Source organism: Ceratina calcarata, unplaced genomic scaffold, assembly GCF_001652005.2.
Source record: "Ceratina calcarata isolate Rehan_Ccalc_2016 unplaced genomic scaffold, ASM165200v1 scaffold291.2, whole genome shotgun sequence".
NCBI classification, from domain to species: Eukaryota; Metazoa; Arthropoda; class Insecta; order Hymenoptera; family Apidae; genus Ceratina; species Ceratina calcarata.
The window spans coordinates 1,140,393-1,163,553 of NW_017151492.1; the positions used below are offsets into that span (position 1 = coordinate 1,140,393).

Here is a 23,161-nt window from a genome sequence, read left to right on the forward strand (position 1 = left end):
GGGGTGGGTAGTAGTAAGAGAAACACAATTTCGTTAAAAATACATTCTTATCCACCATCGACCGTTTCCCTGGTGAACGGTAACCGCAAGTGAACCGACGCAAAGCCGTTTTAATCCCGACCAGATTCAAACGTCTGTGTTCCGAAAGTTCCGTTTGAATCTTAACACCCGGTCCATTACCGCTGTCCATTGCGGGTGGACAGAAAAAGGCGAAACCTCTGTTTCCAGCGTGGAGTCTCGGAGATATTCTGGTTGCGGCTTCTGGTCGCAGACAATCGGAAACGAGAGACGAGGACGAAAAATACTGAGCGTCGAAACGGGTTAAGTTCGCCGCGGGAGGGTACGGGGGTGGAAGATGGAGAGTGGTATTCCGTTGGCGCAAAGGTACAATACGTTGTGCAAGATAGTCAGGTCGTCTTTGGCGTCGGACGGCGTCCTGGGGGATAAGCCGAGAGTGGCTAGTACCACTAACCACGTTCGATAAGCGGTCAGAGGTCAGATCCCACGAATTCTTGCGTTCTCCTATCTTCCTCGTTGTAGCCTCGTGGTATGCTCACCTTCTGACCGGATTTCTCGGGCCGGAAAGCTTAATGGAAGGAATGCTTAGTTCGTTCCTGACGTTTGCGAAAGAGGAATTATCTTATCATTCAGATTTCCTTTGAAACACGTTTATTTGTACTATTCGCGACTCGCTCTCTTTCGTGGCAATAGATATCTCCTTTAAAAGTTTCTCTAGAACGTTATTGTCACGACGTCGATTCCAGCATGCACGTGTTCGCATGCAGATACGTGTACGGCATGAATGCGCGGAGAAACGATGCAGCGTCGGCGAGGGTGTGTACACAGCCGTACGTCACGACGCGAGACGTCGTCCTGGACAAATGGGATTCGTGCCATACCATTGACTGTGCCCGACGTACGGACAGATTAGCGTTAATGTGTTTTGTTGTCCTTGCGGCACGGATTCGAGCCGGAGCTATTGGGTTATCGGGGATCTCCGCCCCTGGAGCGTGTGCCTATCCACGAAATTTTCGCTCGCCGAGCCGGTCGCGAGACATCGTCCGTGAAATTAGATGAGAGCGGGCGGATCTTCTGCGACCTTCGGAGCTTCGTACTCGACCAGAGGGCTCGAGGATCCTTATCTTTATCCGCGCGAGAAGAAAACCTCGCTGCTGCTGCTGCTGCTACTCGCTAGTAATCGGTGAGAGCATCGCGCGCAATTCTGAAACACGTGTTTTCTTCTTCTTCGCCGAGGCTGAAGCGGATTCTCGAAGGGTCGTTGAGTTTAATTGCGAGCCCGATGCTGCAAGCGCAACGTTTCTATTCTCGTTGGCTATCAGCGGAGCCGGGATTAGAGGGTTATACCGTGTTTGCTGTTTCAGTATTTTTGCTGCCGCGAAAGGAATGTATCGGATAATGGTTTCCGCCGAGATGGATAGGCGATCTTCTTCCACTCTGCCATGAAATTTTTTCCTACCCATGGACAGTAGATTATCGTCGGAACGTCGATTTCGATATTTTCCTGGTACTGTTTCGACGAAACACACATCGTTTTCTACCGTTTTCGTTTGCACTTCAGTTTTAATAAGCTACTCTCGTTGATTCTCTTAAACTTCTTGTCCTTGAACGTGATTTCTGTGACGGTAATTCACTATCCGAATACTTGAGAGAAAGAGAGGAGGACGCGAATGGAAATTCTTGAGTAAAAATTGCAAATTACAGTATTAGTGCATCCAGTTTCCGGCGCACGGTACCGAGGTAACCGTGTTGCACACCGCGCACGTGCCTTTTACTTTTTGCCTTCCTTTTAATACATGAATAATTTCCCGAGGCTCATTTCTGCACTTAATCCGCTTTCCCTGCGTCAGATATCTCCGCCGGGACTCTTATAATGAGCCCGCGGTGCATGCAAGAAACACGACGCACAACTATGCGCGCAAAGACATCCCCGGGATGGCAGCGGAGTTTCCGCTTGAAATTCGCAAATTACCTCACAGCCGAGTCAGAGTCGACGGCCCATTCTTTTATTTGCGATATACAATTTTCCCTTCCTTTGAGGAATCCCGCCGCCTACCGTGCTCTTCCGCCGTCGCTTTTTCTCTTTATTTGCTGCCGCGGCCCCCCCCCCCCCACGGCAACCGCCCGCCCGATGCAACGGTGGAACCCCCTCGAGAACGGTATAACGAGCCGGAGAGTACGGGAACGAGATAATATAAGCCACGCACGACCGTGCCGGTGCACGACGAAATTCTTGCCTGAAATTTACAAAGGACGACGACCGGGAATTAATCTCGCGCGAACCGGAACACGAGGGGAATCTCGCTTCTTACAGCGTTCGGTTGCCCGCTGGAATAATACTTTACCTTGTCGAGCAATTTCCAGTCGCTCCGGATTTTCTATTTTTCCACGACGGGATCCTTTTTTCACCACTCGTTTTTACATTCTATCGCACTCCGTTTTAAGTATTGTGTATTAAGCTTATGAATCGCGGCCATTTGACGACGGGAACTTTTCTTTCTCCCTTATTCGCTTCACGAATCGCTTTTCCCTCCTAGATCCTCCTCTATTATCTTTACATCTCGCTGTGCAGTCGACACGGTTTTTTGTTCGTGGAAATTCGCCATTCGCCTCTTTGTTTTTCTTCCTTTCTTCCGTTCTTTCCTTGGGTCTATCCTTCAAAATACCAACTACGATTTTAGCACTTATATTCCCCGTGGAAACAGTCCTTTAGTTCTCTCTTCAGCGAAAAAAGGTCATTTTTTTTAACAAGAATGCCTCTGTCTAAAAAAGCTTTCAACAAAAATTATAAAAAACAACATTCGCATGAAGTTCTACGGCTCTTATAAAATTCCTTAACTGGCATTCGAGTTTATCAATTGAAATTTACAGTTAATTATCAGGTGAAAAAGTATGATCGATGAATTTATTTCCTCGGCTCTTCTTTTCAAGCTACTTAAGATCGTCGCTACCGTATCGTTGCTATAAGCCTGGCTTTGAACAGTTTTCCCGAAATTTATAGAGAAATTTGCCTCGCGATTCCGCGTTACAAAGTGAATCCGTTTTTACTCGTTCGCGTCACGAACTGCCTTTCAAAATTTTTACTCGCCGTCGGGTTAAGCAGATTTATCGAAATTCCGCGCGCAATCCTCTTACGTTCAACAGATTAGAATTTTTTATGAATTTCACAAACTAGCGTGTCTACAAATAGCGGGTATCTCACAGGGCGTATTCCATGACAACATAGAGTATACCCGTTTTATTATTCATAGCGCTTTGCGTTCCATTAAGATTTTCTCAAACACGCCGAGTCGACGACGACGTTTGCTCTTCAAAATCGAGCGCCCTATTCTTGACGAGAGCCAACCGTGACGAAGACGAAAAGCGGCGAATTTTTCGTCGGATTGTTTGACGAGCATTTACATATCGATTGAAAGAAGTTCGGAAGAAATGAAGCGCCGAACTCGAATCGAAGATTTGACGAAAGTATCGATCAAGTTCGTTCGTATAAGTTTTATATTAAACACGACGAATTATAGAAATTGAATACGTATCGATTTACGTAACTGATGCATCGGAGCGAGCTTTCGTATTTAAGCTCATTTACGGCCGTGCATGAACTAATGTATACATGAATAAACAGATTATCGTGCGCGTGAAACAATGAAATTAATGAAACTGAATAGGAGCCAGTCATACGTGTCGCAGTTTTAATCATTGCGTTTACTTAAAGCAATTGCGTAAGCAAAATATGAAAAACGAATGAATTCGATTGATGAACGGCACGCGTATTCATCTCTCTATCGATTAAATCGCAAATAGTGACGAAACGAGAGTATAACAAATTGCGAGCGTGAAAACATTTTATTTTTTGATTTCACGTGTCGCAAACAGTGGCACGAACGAGTCTACCGAAATAATTTTTATTGAAATCATTTGATTCATTTGAACATCGATGCTGCACATACGGAGCCCTCGCGTTGCCTATGTATTGACTTTACTGGTTTCGAATCAATTTATTTTTTATCACCAGTAGTAGACGCAAACCCTTTTACGATTTTTTCACGTACACGTAAAATTGTTTTTTTTTTGTCGATGAAAACGATTTGGTTTCGTGCTAAGTGTTAAATGAGTTTTTAAACCGAAACAAATTAGATTTAACGAAAATAAGAAAAAATGTGTACAAACTGTTGCGATGAATGAGATCACATTTAATTTTTAATTCACATTTAATAACTATTAATATGCAACAACAACGTGAAATATTTGTGTAACAACTCGGAGCTAACGCGAAGTGAATGAATTAATCTTTAACTATTACTTAATTACGTTTTGTTAAAATGCATGGGAAAGGTCGGGACAAATTGAATTTCATATTTGATGAGTTAAATCACAAGTGTACAAAGGGTTTACGATTTAATTAGAACGTTACGCATTTATGTTTTACGAAATGTGTTATACCGTTTGAAGTACACCAATTTACAGATTAAAATCATGCCTGAAATATCGTTTCAATTTACTATCCACCTAATTCTAATTTCAATTAAGAAATGTGTTAATATTATTGTTCTTCGTGGGCTTTACGTATGAAAATCAGTGGTTCAATTAATATCTATTATGGAATACTTCATTATTATTAATATAGATATAATATAAATTATTATCAAGAGCAATATATTCTGCTCTTCCGTCGAATAATACTGAAATTATCGTCTTACAAAGTCTTTTAACAATTTTCGACGGAGCGATCCTTTCCTCACACATTCATACATCATTTGCACGTATACAACACATACACATACAGAGCAGTCCCAGCGATTGATCTAACAAATATTGAGTGACATTCAATATATAAATATTCAAAATAAATGTCTGAACCTCCATACCGAATAAAATGTAGTATTGCATTTGATATTATATATTTTTCATTTACAAATAGTTTTTATTATTATTATTATTTTTTATTGTTCCTATTTTTCCATGCACCATTTACGAGTGCATGAATATCGCCATTTATAGTACATAAATAATTCCCGTGCTATATTAATGCGTCAAATCGAAATATTAAGTTATTATAGAAAACAGGTATAAATTAATCGGTCGCACGGCGTGGCATTAAGCGAACTTACTGCTCCGGCAGGAGGGCAAGGCAAGCTTATTGAGTATGCACTTCCAGTCATATTTATGTTTATACAGCAGCCGCCAGCATCGATACACATTACCTGTAGCCTGGCGTATTAGGGAATATTTATGGGATAGACCCGAAGTGCCATAACACAAGCATATATACCGTTGTCACGCCTCGTCTAATGGTTCCTACGGAAAATAATAAACCGTAGTCAGGTTCGCCAGTCGTGCCGCAGCGTTAGTTCGGGCATTGTGCTCCGCAATGTTCCGCAATCTTTTTCCCTTTGGGACACGGGAGCCGCAATGCACGGCCGGTGGGACGTAAAAGTATTTCAATTAACCAGAAATACGCTGTAAATTTTAACGAGACCCGGCACTAATCCGTTTCGAGCGTTGCGGAAAGAAAAATTGCCGCCGTCGCGCTCCGGGCAAACGTGGATAATTAAAGTTCGAGGGAAGACGACGATGCCGTCTGTCTGGCTTTCGTGGCAGCAGCGAAAAGTAGCGAGCCCTTTAAACGCGAACGGTTACACGCGAACCCCGCACTCTGTATTTACACCGCATTCACTGTACTCGCATTAAGATAATAGAGAAGTAATTATAGCACGCCCTGCTAAAAATTATACCTCGCCTCGTCTGTTGTGGCTCTTTCGTTCCGCGGTCCAGGGTTGCCACCGGTGCCAAATTCTTTGCCAGGAACCTCGGAAATTCGCACCCTCGTTTCATTACGACGGTGAACTAAAAAAAAAAAAAATAACTCGCGTAACCTTATAAAATTCGTCGATATCCTCTTACTAATAAAAGGGATTTGTAATTAATGTGAAAGGCGACAAAACGAAATATGTACGTCCACAGCGAACGATTTTTCGTTTCCTCGATGTGAACGTATAATACAAGGAAGGTATTCATTTTCCCGGAGGGTAATATGTCCATTGTACAGATTTGAAATATAATTTCAGCTACGGTTAGCTCACTTCAATTATCGGTATCGAGTGATGTTTTTTAGCGGCGGCGTCCAGTGGCCTCTCCTCCGTTAAATAAACGACTGCACACGGCATGCTGCGACAGAAATCCGGGAAAATCGGATATGCATGATATTTGCCCGCGCTCCATTATTTATTCTAGATATAACGCCGTGAAAGCAACGCCGCAACACGCGGGTTCCGAGTAGCCACGAAAAAATTTACGCAAATAAACCAGGCGATGACGTTGACGCGATTTTTACGAGCTTCCACGTAATTGATTAATTTTGTTAGGCCGTGATTCGATTAAATTCTATCTGTACCGACAAATGTTTGTCTTCAGGCTATATAAAGGAATGCTACAATCGTAGTTTTGACAAGTTTTTGTTATCGCAGACAATGACGCCACTTGCGGAATGATAAAACGGCGGAGCTGCTTCGCACGCAGTTCTGCATGGATCTGTACACTATAAACTGAGAGCTTGCAACAGCCGCGGTTTTAACCCTTTGATTGTGGCACGTTTGAAAGCGCAGCATTGAGCAAGATCGTTGTTCCGCGACACACAATTCCCTTTTTGTGAAATTTCCATTTGTAAACGAACTCCTCATTTCCCGAGGGCCCGAGCCTCTTGCATTTATCAGTTGATTGATCAATCGACTGATATTATCGATCCAGTTTACGCCTGTTATTGTCACATGTAATGCTCGCACATTACTACAAATCAACTGGCCAATTACATGGACTGCGCTGTGCTTATGATTATGCGCGTTAATTACAAATATTGATATTTACCAGCGATATCACCAAGTGTACTAGTTTAAACGTCATAGTACGTTGATTATCACCATTAATCGAGGACGATTATGTAGTTTTCCCGAATATTGTGTGCTTTAACTGATTTCATCTGACGATACAAAATGATAGCAATTATCTAAAATCAATAAACGACTTAATAGCCGATTACCAGTATCAACGTTTTAATGCCAGATAAACACGGTAATTGCCCGTTTCTTTTCACGGTTTTCTAAATCAGGTATGATAAACGAGCAAGTTCATCCCTGGTCGAAGTAAGCATTCCTCGGATCCCTGGAACACCGAGAACGACCACAAAATTTCATGCCATGATCGGGGTGAGACGCGTTAATCGTTAACAGCCCCTGACCGTTCCCGGGCGAGGTGGGAGTGGGGAATGACGCGACGGACGGGAAAATGGCGAAAAGAAGTCGGTTCGGAGAGAGCCGGGGAACTCAGTGAAACGTCACCCTCACGGCTAAATTCCGGAAGAGCGATCGGCTGTCACGATTACCGATCGTTTCGTGTTACGGCCGAGCGGGCGGCGGAAAAAATAAGAGAACCGCCGGTGCGGCGGAACACGGCGTGAGGAATGGATCTGTCGTTCCGAGGCGAACCCAGGTCTCCCCGATTGTTGCAATCTTCGCCCTGGTGCACCGCGTGAAACTAAAGGACCACCTTGAAATCGCAGACAACTTTTACACCGGCAGTGGCTCCATCGATACAGGCCTCGCTCGACGCTATTAATTTGGCTCTCTACAAACGCTCCGCGTAACCCTTTTATCACTCCTCTCACGTTCCGCTTTTCCGCTGACGGCAGGAACGCGCTTTAATTGGTAATTGAGGGATTAACCCCGATCGGGAGTATTTGTATGTAAATTACAGAGTCGAAAATTCGAATTTTGTCTTCTTTTTCCCACGCTCGCTGCTGCTGCTGCTCTCCCGGAAAAACAAATGGGTGCTGTTTGTCACTCCGAAGTTCTGGATAAAAAATGGTCCTCGTTCTACAATCTGAGTTATTTATATTAACAGGAATGTGATTAATGGAAAATTTGGAAAGATATCAAACGTCGTCTAAACTGCGAACATTACAAATGAAAATACTTGCAGCTTCTCGTTCTCCTTGTAATGGAAACCTGTCAGGAACTGAAGATATCTTTGATTATTCAAACGTACAAACGGGAGAGCCCTCTTTGTCTGGCGGGGCGATTAATAATTTCAAGCATCGTTGTTTAGCAAAAACAGCACGGAAGCTGAACGAGTATGGTCCAGAGCGAAGGAGCGCGCGGTAGTTGCACGCTCCGGGGACAATGAGCCGGTCGAGTGGCACAGGTCCATTCATTTCGAGATCTTTATCGTCGCTAATCGGTCCCTTGATAGACGAGCTCTCCCCTATCCTGACGGACTTGCGAGATGATGGATGTCCCAGCTTCGGAAGCAGGTCGGGGGTCAGTGCACCGTCCGTAAGAGAACGATGAACGCGTAACACGAGGATATTGATTCAGGCTGCGAGAAGGAGCCGATGTCACGCCGACGTTTGAATATTTAATACTCGTTTACCGCTGCCGCGGAACAGAACAAAACCGGAGGACCTCGTGTAGCCAGAGTTCGCGGCCAGCGGGTCCGTCAAAGGCTCGCCAAGGATGGCCGCTTTAAATATTTCATTTCGTTTTAACGCGTCACGCCACTACGGCACATCATGGCTCGGACTTGTCGACCGGTACACAAAGCCCCGATTCCTCTTTTTTCCTCTTCGAAATTCTCTGGCTCGTACCCATTCCGCCTGTCTTTCTCGCCCGCTCCTACGCTCGAACCGCCCCGTCTACAGGACCGTCCGCTCGATGAGCTCATCAGCTAATGGAAATGCGATCGAGCGATGAAAACGATATCAATCAAAATATTTGTCCCCGTTAGAGGAAGCTCAGGCACGGGGCTCAAACGGGATAAAACAAAAACGAGAAAAAGAACGGAGAGGAAGAAAAGTGGAGGAAAATAGGAGGACCGAAAAGACGGTGGAACGAGATGTCGGCTGGGAAGGGAAAGTGATTAGTCCTTATAGGCTGGAGTTCACGATAAGAAAAAAGCTTCGTCGAATTATAATGCGAAGCGAGAAACGTCTCGCCGCGAATAAAAAGAGAGGATCCGATGTAACGAGGCGATGCGATGCGACGGTGACGAAGGGGGAAAACACGAAATCTCTGACGGAGCGGGAATACTTAGGAAAGTGACTCGAGGTGCGCGAATGTTGAAAGGCAACGATGAAGAACCAAAAGCCGATAAATCAGTCAGTCTAGTCAGAATTAGTTACCGTTCCATTTTGCCACGACGTTAAGTAAGTTCCCTTCCTTCCTCCCTTTCCGTCCCCCGTACCCGTCCCCGTGCCGGTACCCGTTCCCAACCCACGACGGCCGCCCTCTCGATTTCCTTGCTACCCTTATCTGCTCTCCTCTCGGCTCGTCTGCGTGCTCACTTCGTTTCCTCCCCTTTTCTTCGCGGCATCCGGATCCGCGGCTTCTTCTTGAGACAAAACCGCCACCGCAACCACCACGGTTCGCCAGTTTTCCAGAATTCCACACCAGACACCAGCACCGGTTTCCGGGGTGGCGTCGCCCCCCTTTCGGTTTGTTCTATCGATCTTCCTTCTCTACCCTTGCCTCGGTCCATCCCCGCCTCCAACGGTAGAAGTTATCGCATCTACTAACCCCGTCGCCAATCGTCAATGACTGGAAATACGCGATTTCGCAGACGACGTCGACGTCTCCGCCTGATAAAAGGCCACCTGCGATTCCTGTATCGAGACGAGGGGAGAACGACAGAGAAAGAAAGAAAGAGAGAGAGAGAGAGAGAGAGAGAGATTTCACAGGGTCTCCGTGCGACACGTCCGTAAACGCGAGAAACGAAATATTTCGCGATATGCCGCGCCACGGCTGGCACGGCCAGACCATCAGAAATTGAGTAAACGCGTCATTTGTCATTCATTCCTTGTTCCGCTTCTGTTTAAATATACGCCGTTGTTCAAATGTTTGTCGCGTATTGTAGTTTCGAAATGAATAAATTCCTGTTTGATTAAACTGTGCGTATCTCCGGTCAGGAACTAGGAAACGTTAATAGTTATTGGTGAAAGTAAGAATTATTATAATAGCACATGTTCTGTTTCTAACACGTTGCAAAGGGCAGTGAACTTTTGGATAGCAGTACATTTTTGCAAGGCACATACTTTAACTGGAAAATAGTAATGTCGTTATCTATAACTTGCTACTTACACTAGTTAAGCTTCGCTTAATGAATGTGTCCCGCGTTGGGTAAAAAGTAAGTTCGTTACCTTAAAGCCAGGTTAAGGTAACCCATTTGAATATTTAATCGAAGAGAAATGGAGATTCCCCAGAGCTCGTGACAGTTTTACATTTTTTACTTAATGAAGGAATTAAAGGACGAAGTAGCGATTATTTAACAAGACTTAAATTAAAATATTGTTAACAAAAGAATAGAACATTGAGATTGATATAATAAGTTTAGATATAAAAAATAATTAAAAATTTGAAAATTGCCAGATAGATGTCTGTCGGAGTAAATCTAGTTGAAAACTCGCGATTGGTAAATTATTAGAGTTTGCGGTAACAAACAATAAATTCTAGTTCCTTTATTTAGTTCCCTTCATTCTTTTACTATACGATTGTGTGAAGTTTGATCGCGAGAGAGTTCAGTTTTCTCGGGTCTTAAAAAGTTGCAAAGTACCGTCGAACGTGTACTGACGTAGTTCCACTTCGATTTCGAGGAGTGGTATAAGCAATCCATCATTGCGCGAGTCGACAATACAGAATGCACAATAAAATAGTCTCCTCTTGGAGAGCTACGCGAAACTGCCAATGGCAAAAACGTTTCCTTCCTGTCTTCTTCTTAGGATATTTTCAATCTCACATTCCTCGTCTGCTCCAACACTATAGAGTTATCTAAAAATGACTCATTGCAGCGTCGCGTGAGTAAAGAAATGGCGATTGATAAACGATCCAACTCGTACCTTGGAGATAAAGCGTCAAGTCATATTTCTCTCTTTGCTCGTAGCAGAATTTCACTTTGCTAAATGTTAATAGCATTTCACTTCAGAAATTTGTAAATTAAACAAAAAATATATCGAGTTATAAATAAATATATGCAAATATTAGGAAACGTGATTGAACGAAATTCGTCTGAGACGATTTTTGAAGCTGCTTTTGAAAAATGGAAGCATATTCGGAACGAGGCGAGGTAGTGGCGAATTCAGAACGCATTTTTAAGGATATAAGTGTTCTTTTAAGTGAAGCTCTGCATACTATGATATTCACAGGGGAAACGTTTCAGCTTCTATCCTTGGCGGTGTCGTTACGAACTTCGTTCACTAAATAAATTACAAAATGGAGTCCAGTTATAAAGTAAAGTCTCTTTTACGCAACATTGAATAAGATTTAAACCTAAGAATTCTTCGTATCATTTGATATTCCAGTTGGAGAGGACAAAACGAAATAAAATATTAACTCCGTATAATGTGCTAGCTTCGTGCTTAATAGACTCGTTCGCAATTTTTGTGAAAAATATATGTGAGCCAGAAGAGTATCTGTTACATTTTTATAGGGACCGTTCCTCCGCTGTATCACGAAGTCAGATGGTAATCTTTCACGTGATCACGTTCTGGCTTTTTTACATCTGCTATTGGCGCACACGGAGTATATACCGGAATATAGAACATTTTGAAGTGCACTTAACGACGTTTATGAAATGAGATACTATTATAATGGAGAATTCACTGGTTAATCGGTTTAAGTCAAGAGACCGTAAAATGGAGATTCGTGAGGCACAATGAAACGGGTACCCACCGCCGCGCACGAGCCTCTGCACACAGTACGTTGTATCGAAAATTATATAGTATATACCTTAAACCGTGAGATAAAGCGGCAGACATATTGGACGGGATAAATTTGTTTCACGGGTGGACTATCCGATTTTCACCAAGTCCAGCGAAATATGATTATCTTACGACCACCTAATCCTGCTCGTAATTTTCTATTACACGTACATAATCCTCTATCTTTTTATTGGGTCAGTCGTATTTTTTTGAAACTTCAAACGATAGAGAGAGTTTATGAATCTATTCACTAGAGTCCACTTTTATTTTTGACAAACAGATACGTGATTAATTTGGAATAACACTGTTTCTGATCTTTGATAAATTGACATGCGACCGAATATGATTAATTACATAACTCAAAGCAAAGAGACGGTCTATGAATTTGAAACGATACCAAGTGCAGACAAGCGCAGAACGCAATTAAATTTTCCGATTATTGGTACTGACAATGGACAGCATATAGTCTCTGTAAGGTAGAATAATTACATCTGCATCATATGAAAGCGTACTCTATTCTGTTATGCATGGTTCGGGGTTTTTTACTTTAAATAAAAAGGATTTTACATTTTCCGACTATCAATCAGTAACACACCGAGAATGGTGCTTTAAAACGTCACTGTAGCTCCGAATTCATTTGTGATTTAGTTACGAGCCTTTTAAATGGACTTTCGATATTGAATAATGTTAGCTGAATAATTAAAACGCGAGCTCACTGATTTTAGAATATATGCAAAATCGTGGCAACCAGCTTTTTATCTTCACGGTTGGATCGAAGTTCAATAGCCTTCCGATGGCAACAATTTCTCAAAGCAAATCTCGCACGATGGAATCTTGTTTTCTATTCGTGGAATTCCTAAGCGTCAATGGAAACTGGTTGACAAATATTCGCTGGATGACGAAGAAACGGCGGAGATTTCCCGGCGTTGAAAAGCTCCGCGGGACCGGAAACGGTCGAAAGAAGACGACTCGGGCCAAGAAGATGCGACTACTGCGAAATGCTCGATTCGCGTCTGCCATGGAACACGCGATGGGATCTTTGTAACCAACGAGTCGCGATGCGGGTGGGCGCGGGAGGGGAAACGCCTCGTTGAAATGCCCACGCGTGAATAATGCAGAAATCCGCAAGAAAATATGAAGGCGCATTACCGAAACGGAACAGGATATACAGACGGCGATTCTGCTGAGCGAATACCGGACATCGACGCGAGCCACCACGGATAATAAGCTTCAAATCCACAGGAGTTACGCAAAGGGGGAGACAGTCGCTTCCCAGTTACTTCGTGGAAGACTCAGCGGCGTTCAAATTAATTTTGCCGAAGTTCCACTGTCTCTCTCTCATTCTCTTTCCTTTCCTCCGGTTAAATTATTAATACCGTCGGAAACCGGGCGCCTGCTGACTCGCTTGTCCCCCCGTTAAATACGCTGTTTAATTAGGAAATCCGCAATTGCGGCTAAGGCGGGAATTGTCAACGGTTTTCGCCAGCTATCGCGGTGTCCCGTCGGAACGGTCCCGGCTAACTGTAACCTTTTCGCACGATGACCACCGGTCAGACGACAGATTGCCCGTATGTATACATACAGTTCCAGCCGCTGGACAGTGGATACGCCGTGCGACGCGTATAGGTGGCCGGCCAGTGAAACGAGCTTAAAACTATTCCGACGCAGACCGCGTCGCCCCGCGTCGTGTTGCATTGCGTCGTGTCGACGTGCAATTACCGGGTTAACTAGAATTTTCGAAATTACATGCTAGAATATCCGGCCGACCCGGAACGAAATTTCTCCCCCGCCCATCCCTCGGAACTTTCTTTTTAACCGAGATGAAGTGGTCGAATTCGAACAGGGGGAGGGTGGGGCGATGGCTGACGATAGAGCGGTTTGGTGATAGCGGAACTGACTTTCCGTAATTTCTTGCGCCTCCAAACTGTCGAAATTAAAGCGGGAATGTGATTGAATTCCAGAGAATAATGGTATACTCGGTGCCGCCGGAATATTATGTTCATGCGTACATGTTTGCGCGAAAATTGCCGTGAGCCCAGTTAGACCGCTGGCGCAACATCGTAGAAAGATTCGATTATGCGCGCGATATTAATTTCGACGGTCGGACGAGGACAGAAAATACAATTTCACATAGTTTCTAGCTGTGTCGCATGATTATTCCCGTTGGTTAACAGTGGCACGGTAGCGATTCTCAATCAAAAGAGACGGCGAACAGACAGAATCACGGTGGTGAAGCAAAAGTTGCGTTCAATGTTAGGTGAGGATTTAGTGGTGCCTCGACCGCAGACAGAAGATAAGATAATGATAGGTAATTCTCTCGGGCACTTACTGGCCCGATAAAAATCTGGGAAATCCGATGAAAGAACGCAATCCCCATGAATCGCCAATTTTCTTCGCCGCGCAGCAACAATGGTCCGAAACTGAAGCACGTTTTACATCGGAACGGTCAATAAACCTGTCTCGATTGTTAACTCGCCGATATTAAACGCCTCTTTATCCCTATCCCCGGTTCCAATCCATCGTCCGCATCGGCTGTTCGGCGAATACATTAGGCTAACCGGGCATATTCCATGGGGCGGAGTAGAAGTAGACGCATCGATCGTCATAAGTGAATCCCGTCCCTTGGATATAACCGGAGACGTACTTGGAATACTAGGTGGTCTCCTAAGAATTTTGAGAGGGACGTCTCATGAATGCAAATTAAAACGTTTACCCCGCTCTCTATCGCGCACCTCTTTTCTCTCGTTCCCGTTTATTCGACTCACGGCATAAACGGTGTTCAAAAGTCGATAAGCCACGGACCAGGCTCGCCGTTAAATAATGAATGCCGTTTAAACAGGTCTGCCTTCTAAACATTCCTCCGCGCGTTACCCCGCTTGCCTCCAGTCTCTTTTCCGTTTTCCATTTCTTCCACGCTTTCGACCGCCACATTTTTTTAGCCGGACCGCGTATTAGGTTCGCCCGAAAGCTGAATTGGACCCGGCGAGCGGTCAGTAAACCGGAAATTACCGTGGATTACACGAGTCCGCCGCGCTTGAGTTTCGCGTTGAACTGGAAGGAAAACAGCGTGTGCGTTCATATTTCGCGTACGATCCTTCGCCGCGTTAGAGATAGAAACCGCATTAACGTCGAAAGTGAATTAAAATTCGCAAATTACGTTGCCGGCGCGCAACCGTCGAGCCGCTATTGCCTCGGCGCAACGGCACGGTGGCGTGGCACGATTATTCAATTAGGAGCCGACCACTCGTCGCCGGGCTCGGCCCGATTCCTTGTATTTTTTCGGACTCTGACCGGCTCATTAATTCTCCTTCGCCCGCGCAACGGTATTGTCCGATTTAATGAATCGCTCGACAATGCGACTGCTCTCGTTTGGACTTTGTTGACCGCCGCGGCTCCTGCGTTGCCCCTTCCGCGTTCATAATCTTCCGTTCCCGCGATAATTGACCACTAACGAAGCGAAACGGCATAGCAATCACGCGACGTCTGCGAGGCTAACCCAGTTACCGAAGATTTAAGAAAATCTATGTTGATTTATTTTACGGGAATGCGATGTTAAAACAGAGGCTGTGCCTCCGGTGAATATATTTGCAGAAAAATCTTGAGAGCATGCAGATAAGGTAGTTATTCAAACTGTCATGCGATAATGGCGTCACTCGAGAGAACAAGAAGCGACTAGAATCAGTTTAAAGGAGAGAGCGCGGGTACAAAGAATATTTTCGATATGCTAATAATCCCGAGTACGATATCCGGGTATGCTCGTAAGTCTATGATCCAAACACTGATGCAACATTCATGAGCCGTCGTACGTATCACTTCACCCTTTCAGTTTGGATGCAGTAAATCCTTGTCATATCGTATCTCGGTCGGGTTTCGGGCATTAAACAACCTTCTCGCGACCGTCTCTTCCGAAGTGTGATTTTTTTTCATGCTGATTTACGAACGCCGCTCCCTTTGACGGGTTAACGTATTACAGGAACAACGCGGGACAGATACAATAGGAATAATTTTACAAAAGCGAGTTGTAACGAAGGGGAATGATAAAGGAGAATAGATTATCCGGCAAGATGATTTAAGAGGTACACAGGCATGATTATGGCTCCCTTTGACAAGTATAATTTTTCGTTAGACGTGTCGTTCGCGAGGACGTAATTGTTTTATGAAATAAAATCGTCCTTTTGTTCAGTAGGTATTATTTTCGGTGGTCTGAAAAAGATTTGTAAAAGATATTAAATGAAGTGGTTAAAACTGGCCGGAGATTATGTACGTTAAGCTAAAGAATACGATACTTTTAATTCCTTTTACTGTGCCCGAGGAACTTTAGAATATTCTTTTCGCAAAGTAGCTTATCTCTTTACGTTTAACAAAAAAGTTTTTGTTTTCAACTTCTGCGTTTAACTGAGCAATCTTTTTCTCTTCGAACTTAATGGACTATCAGTTTTTAATAAAGAACTCTGTACACGATATATTGAGGTGCGTTGGAAAATGAATTAAACGAGTTAAATTTATTATATATATACATATCATTTGCTCTGTCCGTTGCGTACTTTCGTTATTTGTTTTACATTCCAAAACCATCCTGCAATTTCGAAATCAGTTTCATATTAAATTACTAGGCGGAATTCCTCATTAGAGTGTGTAACAAATTAACAAAAGTTTATCTGTTTCTGTTTAATTTTATATAATTCCCTCTGCAACGATCACACATTCATGAAACAAAATTGTGGAAAGGGAAATTTTTCGCAGAATGAATTATTCATGACGAGCAATATTGTCAAATAAATTGCTTTACTATGTAACATTTTGATACAACAATTACACGATGTTCACCACTTATTGTAATCATGAGAAACGTGCAATGCAAAACGACAGGAGCTTTTTTTTTTCCAAGCTTCGTCCTGTCCTGTTGAAACAGCGCATGCCTGTTTATACATAGCAGGCTTTTGAAGCGTCTGTACGTTTCACGCGTCGCGTGACGGCCAACTAATTACGCAAACAACCCGATGAACCAGACAAACAATACATTAATACTCTTTGTGTCCCGTAATTAACGTGGTTATCGATTAATTGAAACCGATCGCGCTGAAACGAACACGACGTACCGGGCGCAAGATCACAAGAGTAACGCGAGGATATTTCACATCGCGTTTCCGAACTCATTTTTCTGTTCCGCCGCGTGGGTTCGTTCGGTAACGCGGCGTCACCGAGTAGAATAGAAGTGGAACGGGAGCAGCGCTGGTCGAAAGCTAGAAATTCTAGCGTTGAAGACGGCGACGACAACTCTCCCTCCGGTTGAGGTAAACCCTGAATTTCGCATTTGTACCGCGTTGTCGAGCTTACGACCTTGCAAATAGTTGTCTGTTTATCCACATGAAATTTACGACTCTCCGCGAAAATATATTTTCCGTAGGATGTACACGCCGGTACGTACGTGAATGTACCGGTACATATGTACGGTGCGCGGTGTGTGTATGTATGTATGTATGTATGTACAGGAAGAGTTCAACATATCAGTAGTACCTAAGATCCTTTGTAAACTATTAAAATCCGCGGAAACGGCGAGAAATGAATTACCAGCTATGAACCAGCATTAATGAAATTTATTATGGTATACCGTCGCATTGTAATTTATATAGCTCATAGCGCAGTTTATTGCTGCACGTAAGTACGAGTATAATTGAACACAAAGAGAAAATTGTATATAAAGATTACTAGCATACTTACGGGCTTTAAGATTAAGATTGCAATAATATACGCATAATCCACGTCTATTAGAATAATATTACGACATTCTAGGATCAATACAAATACGTGTATATCAGTTTCGGATTTATTTGGACGCCGCTAGCGTGGCGATACATGAGCTACTAGTTATTGGGTAGTTTGGTTTCCTGGTTACCATAATTATCGCCGCTGCAATCGCAATTAGGGATTCTCTTAGGATTATAAGTACTATGATAGAAACTGTGTTTGCTGAAATCCGCCTAAATTGGGAATCCCAAGCTATTCGAGTTCCCCTATCACATTCGACGGTTTAATTAATTGTCTGTTTTATTAATCTGTCAATTATGTTCTTTCAATTCCCACTACATTTATCATGCTTGTTTTATATTGTACTTATAACGTGACCGCACATTAAATTTTATTATCCTTCTCTCTTTACAGCGTCCCTGTGCAACATGATTTTCAGTAGCGATTCGACGAAGAAAGGAGTGGTCACGTCGCCAGGATATCCGAATCCTTACCCGCCGAGGACGCATTGTACATACGAGTTCCAAGGACGGGGAAAAGAACGAGTTCAAGTGGTGTTCCAGGATTTGAACTTATATCATACGTCGAACATGGCGAAAGAGTAAGTTTGATCCATGTTATAAATATCGTTTATTGAATTAGTTCAATCTCACTTAAATTCATTAAAAGAAGTAATTAACTTTTACTGTGTAAAGGATTAAGCAACATTCATCTGCGTCCGAACACTGCTTTATTATAGTATTTTTATTCTATGTTAATTTACGTTTCGATATTTTTTCTATAACTCAAACATGTAGAAAGCGACGCAATTAGCGTGCCGGGAAACCGTTTGCACAGTAAAGGTTAATAATTTTCATTTGGCTAGTTTAAATAATTGTACGAGCAAAAATGTCCTTTGAAAAATTTTGTCCAACTCGACAAAAGAGAATGAAAGTACTGGCAACCCATTTGAATAATTGTCACATAGAGCTGTAGGTAATGTTCTTCAAAAATGTTCTTTGAACTCCCTTTTTCGAATCTTGTTCGTCGCACAACTCCTAAGAGACTCGACCTCGTAACTCGTGAACAAATACTGATATCTGCTGCTTGATCAATGCCGACATCCACTGCATATATGTATGTATGTATACATATGTACGTACGTACGCAGGTATTCTTAAAATCTTCACTTGCCAAACATTGCGCTCACGTTCCGTTCTGCCACTCTCCTGAAAAACATATTTCCCTGGCATTGTGTCTGCGCTGCAGGTAAAATCGTAAAAATAGGAAAGTGGAACGAGTGGTATCAGTTTCATAGACCCGCCTAGAGTGTCTAGAATAGAGCACATGGGAATTTGACAGACATATTCATTGCAAACAGATCTACTGGCAACCAGATATGAGTACCTCAAATTGTACTGATCGTCGCATTTTGAAAATACTATATTAGAGAGATCTCATGAAACGTCTCTACATGAAAAAAAAAATCCTGTCAGAGCGATTCACTGTTCGGAATGTAGAACACCAGTGTAGTTATTTTATATTTAAGTCCGTCTATCGTTTTTAGAGCTTTCAAACCATATAAAAGCGTGCATTAGAACATGTTTCGCAGAACGTCGTCGAATTCATCTTTTCTCATTCTTCGTAATAATAATATGCAAAATAAAAATCCAAACATAAATCAGAGAAGCTGTTAGACTTGATATTTATTATATTGTTGTATTTCCAAACAATGGGTATTCTCCTCTGGCTGCTGCGACGTTTTTCTATGGGGGAAAGTTTCAAAAATAAATTTTGTACAATCACCGGCCCCGAACGTTAATTTGAGCTTTGAAAGAATCGATGGTACGACGCGCACTGGCGCGCTCTGTTTCCGTCACGTTTTCATCGTGCCTATCAAAAGGCAGTGTAGAATTTGTCGACCGCGGTTCTAAGCTCCGCTCGACGTGTGCCTTCAAATACAATTTCGAGAGAGTGCATCGAGTGGCGGTGGCCGAATTCCGCCATTAGCGTGCCGACTGATCGACGAGTTCGTTTCGTTGTCCGTGGACGGGGCTCGAACGTGGAACTGGAATTCTGCTTGTCCTTGTGAAAAGCATGGGAACCGACAGTTGTGATCGATTTCACGAGAGCGCACACGTGAGCTGCATCTCTAAGCCGCGTTCCGCGTATCGCGACTATACATATACGCGTGCGTACATGTTTCATGTCCACGATTTTTCTCGACCACTTAGTTAATTGGCAAAACTCATCCACTGGACGCACCGTCCCCTAATCGGTGATTAGTTAAGCTGCGATTTTAGAATACGATGCTTGATTGCTGAGCCAACAATTTGTATTATGTTCATACAAAAACCGTATTTGTATGTCATTGCGTTTCTATCTTAATCAATTTCCTATGGACTAATTCTATCGTTCGTAGTTGTTATTCGGAGGCTATTGTGACCGCAACGTAGCCTCAGGCATTTCAATATCATTATTACCGATATAGATAAACTGGTCAATTCTCTGTACGATTTCTGATAGGAGAACGTAAAACTGTATTTGCAACTTTAAAGGCGATCAATTAATACGTAACGTAGAATAGCTCGGTCGTTTCATTTATCATTGTTTGATGCGTGTTTTAATTATACGGGAATTCCATTGGAACGTAATTAAAGAATGCAAATACATGGTGTACAGCGAATTTGATGTTTGATGCTGATACGGTTTGTTTTAACGATAAATCTGGGCTTTTAATTATGCGCTCCGTTTAATATTCCATCCAGATACGAAGAAACCGGACCGAACGAGTCCATGGAAATTCGAAAGGCCGTTTATATTAATTCATTGATAAAACAGCGGATGAATTATTAAGCTGTTCTTATGTGAAAGGAACGTTTCAGGTAATTCATAATGATAGATACCAACGTCGAAATTCGTTATCAATCTTATCAAGTTCGTAACAGATTCTGGATTCATATTTCTGACGTGTAACTTAAATATTATACAGTGTGAAATATCGATATTCCGCTGCGTCTCCTCGGGATTCACACGTTTCGTTCCAACCAGCCACAAAACAAGTAATAAACATAAAAGTAGAGATATTCAAACCAGACGGTGAAAAATGTAAAGAAAAATTCAGTGTCTAGATCCGACCAACTTTTCCTACAACATTTTATCAGTTCAGAAGGATACGTTCCGTCTTGCAGTTAACAAGAATTTCAAGACACACAAAACGAGTTGTCCCCTGTAATATATTTCCGGGACGTGATTGAAATCGGACGTAGAAGCCGTGCCTGACACACTGTTCGATCATTGCGCAGGTTGTGAGACCGAAAAGTCGAAACGGTAAACGATGTTCGCGAACAAGCGACCCGTATGGAGGAGAGATGCTCACAATCATAGGGAACGTAGAGATCGGCATTCGCAGAATTCGTGGCTATATAACCCGACGCCCTCCTGACAACAGCTATCACGATTGGTCATCCTCTCGTTCATTTTCCACGTGCCTGGCCTTAAACGCCGTTTAATTGCCGCTGGCACGTTTCATCGTGCGGTCACTCGAGTAATGTTCCTCTGCCCTCGTAATTGATTCTGTTGAGTTTCCGGTAAAATCAGAGATAATCATGTGTAACAGCATCGTCCGCCGCGGGCTGAGTTTGGTAAATAAGGGAACTTTGATAAGCCAAGTCAAAGAAAGCAACGATTCGTTCGTCTGCTCCTTTTTTTTTTGTCAAATTAATGAAAACCTGAGCGGTATTAATTAGAAATGTTGAACGCGGTGGCAGCAGCTGCGTTACGGAACCGTTCGTGCGTTATGCTTCTTTGACGGGCATCATTACTTACGATATAATATCGCGAGACTGTAAACGCAACTTACAGGGGAATATTTTGCGTAGAGATACCGCTAATGCAATTTGGCAGACCGTTCGACTGCGGAAAACTTTGGAACGCGATACGAACACCGCGGTGATTAACGCGATGGAAATTAGGGAGGATGAATTTCCTGCGCGAAGGAAATATTTTTTGTCCACGTGAATAAGCAGCGAGAAGGGCGTTTTTGTACGGATTGAATTCGGTGATTCGTGGATGACTCGGTTCGCCATTCATTTTTCGTCTATAATTCATTTATTCTAGCTGGCATGAAGAACACCGGGGCAGTAATTCACTTCGTTTTTATCGTCGCATGAATTATTTATAAACCCGCTTTACCGTTACACGCCACGTTTCGCTGGACATAGTAAAGCAGACGAATTCCACCGTGACTCTAGAGTTCGCCAACTTAACTCTTTAAGCATTGTTCCCGATGATGTTTCTTTGATCGAATGAAATTACTTTTTCGTTTTGTATGCATCGGGAAGGAGCATTTAATTAGCAGTCGAGATGCGTCTTAGATTTGCCGGAGACTTAAATCACTATTTAACGAGAAGTCGAAGACGTATTAGCTGAAACGTAGCGCAGACAAACTTTCAAAGTCGATTCCTACCGAAACAGGAGTTCATAGAAACTAACTGCCTCGCAGTATCGAACGAAACCCATGTAAGAAATCATTACTTTCTTGATTACGAACTTCGCTCGGCTTCCATATCAGAATTAAACTTCTCGTTTCAACGACTGCCTAAACCGTACAATGAACCCGAGTTAAAAGAAACACGTTTCAGTCGAAATTGATATGCTATACATATCGAGAGACCGTCCATTTGATTAAAGTGGAAACGTATACATTTAAAAAAGTATCTCGAGTGCGTTTGCTTTATATTAAATTACATACGAGTCCCAGCGTCGGAGTATGTGCACAGTTGTGGGAGGCGCATTCAAATACGGCAGCAGAGGAGATTCGAATGAATAGAACGGTGGCTAGGCCGCAACCGACATCTGATTTTCCTGGCCGGTTTCCTTCCAATCATCCGAGTGGATTGGTCGAAATTTTCCTGGAGCGTTATACACATTCCAATATTCATGCGTTCCCTCTCTCTCTCCCCCCCTCTATCTGCCTCCCACCCACTGACTGGATGCATTCGGTTCGTGCATTCCGCTGCACACGATCGACCGCGCCGCACATAATGTTACCCAAATGCATCGTGTATGCAATAATATTCTTTTATATCGCTCCATTCGCGTGGTCGAAGCTCCGCTCCCTTTCGTCCCCGTTCGAAAATTTTACATTTCTGCCCGACGCGACACGACGAGGCGACGTTAACGTTGACCCGGCCCAGGTGTCAGATCGCGGCCGGGGATAACGAGGAAATAATGCGCCACCGACACGGGACGCGTGAAAACATATTTGTTTAAGGAAAAACACGGCTGGGAAAATTCGAAGTTACCGTAATAAAACGCTTTCGCTGTTCGCGGTTAAATGGGTGTTGCGGAATGAAAAATCAATGCCGGATAAAGTTTTAATTGCTGTCGAGCTCTCAGTTTTTATTTATCATCCGCACAGCTAGTTTCGCACGGTACGCATTTACCACGCGCATTTGTAAAAATTTATTTTTTTTCCACCTCGGAACCTTCCACGAGCTTTGTACGTTCTCTCACCGAGTTAAAGATGTATTGGCTATACCGTCAATCGCAAAAGTTTATGTATTTTAGAAAAACGCATTTCCTCTAATCAAAAAGAAATCAGACGACGACGACGAAAAAATAAAAAAATTTTTTCTTGTCAAAATTTCGAAAAGTGCTTCAAATGAAAGTTGT

The 23,161-nt window shown here is 43.1% G+C and overlaps 1 protein-coding gene across 3 annotated transcripts in view; it reads left to right on the top strand.

The window, feature by feature from the left end:
- Sol1 (CUB domain-containing protein Sol1) overlaps positions 1-23,161 on the top strand; it is a 326,068-nt gene that overhangs the window by 267,754 nt on the left and 35,153 nt on the right. For all 3 annotated transcript variants that reach the window (XM_026812599.1, XM_018022676.2, XM_026812600.1), the window contains one exon: positions 17,921-18,107. In XM_026812599.1, the coding sequence (XP_026668400.1) occupies positions 17,921-18,107 (187 nt within the window). The remainder of the gene's footprint in view (positions 1-17,920; positions 18,108-23,161) is intronic.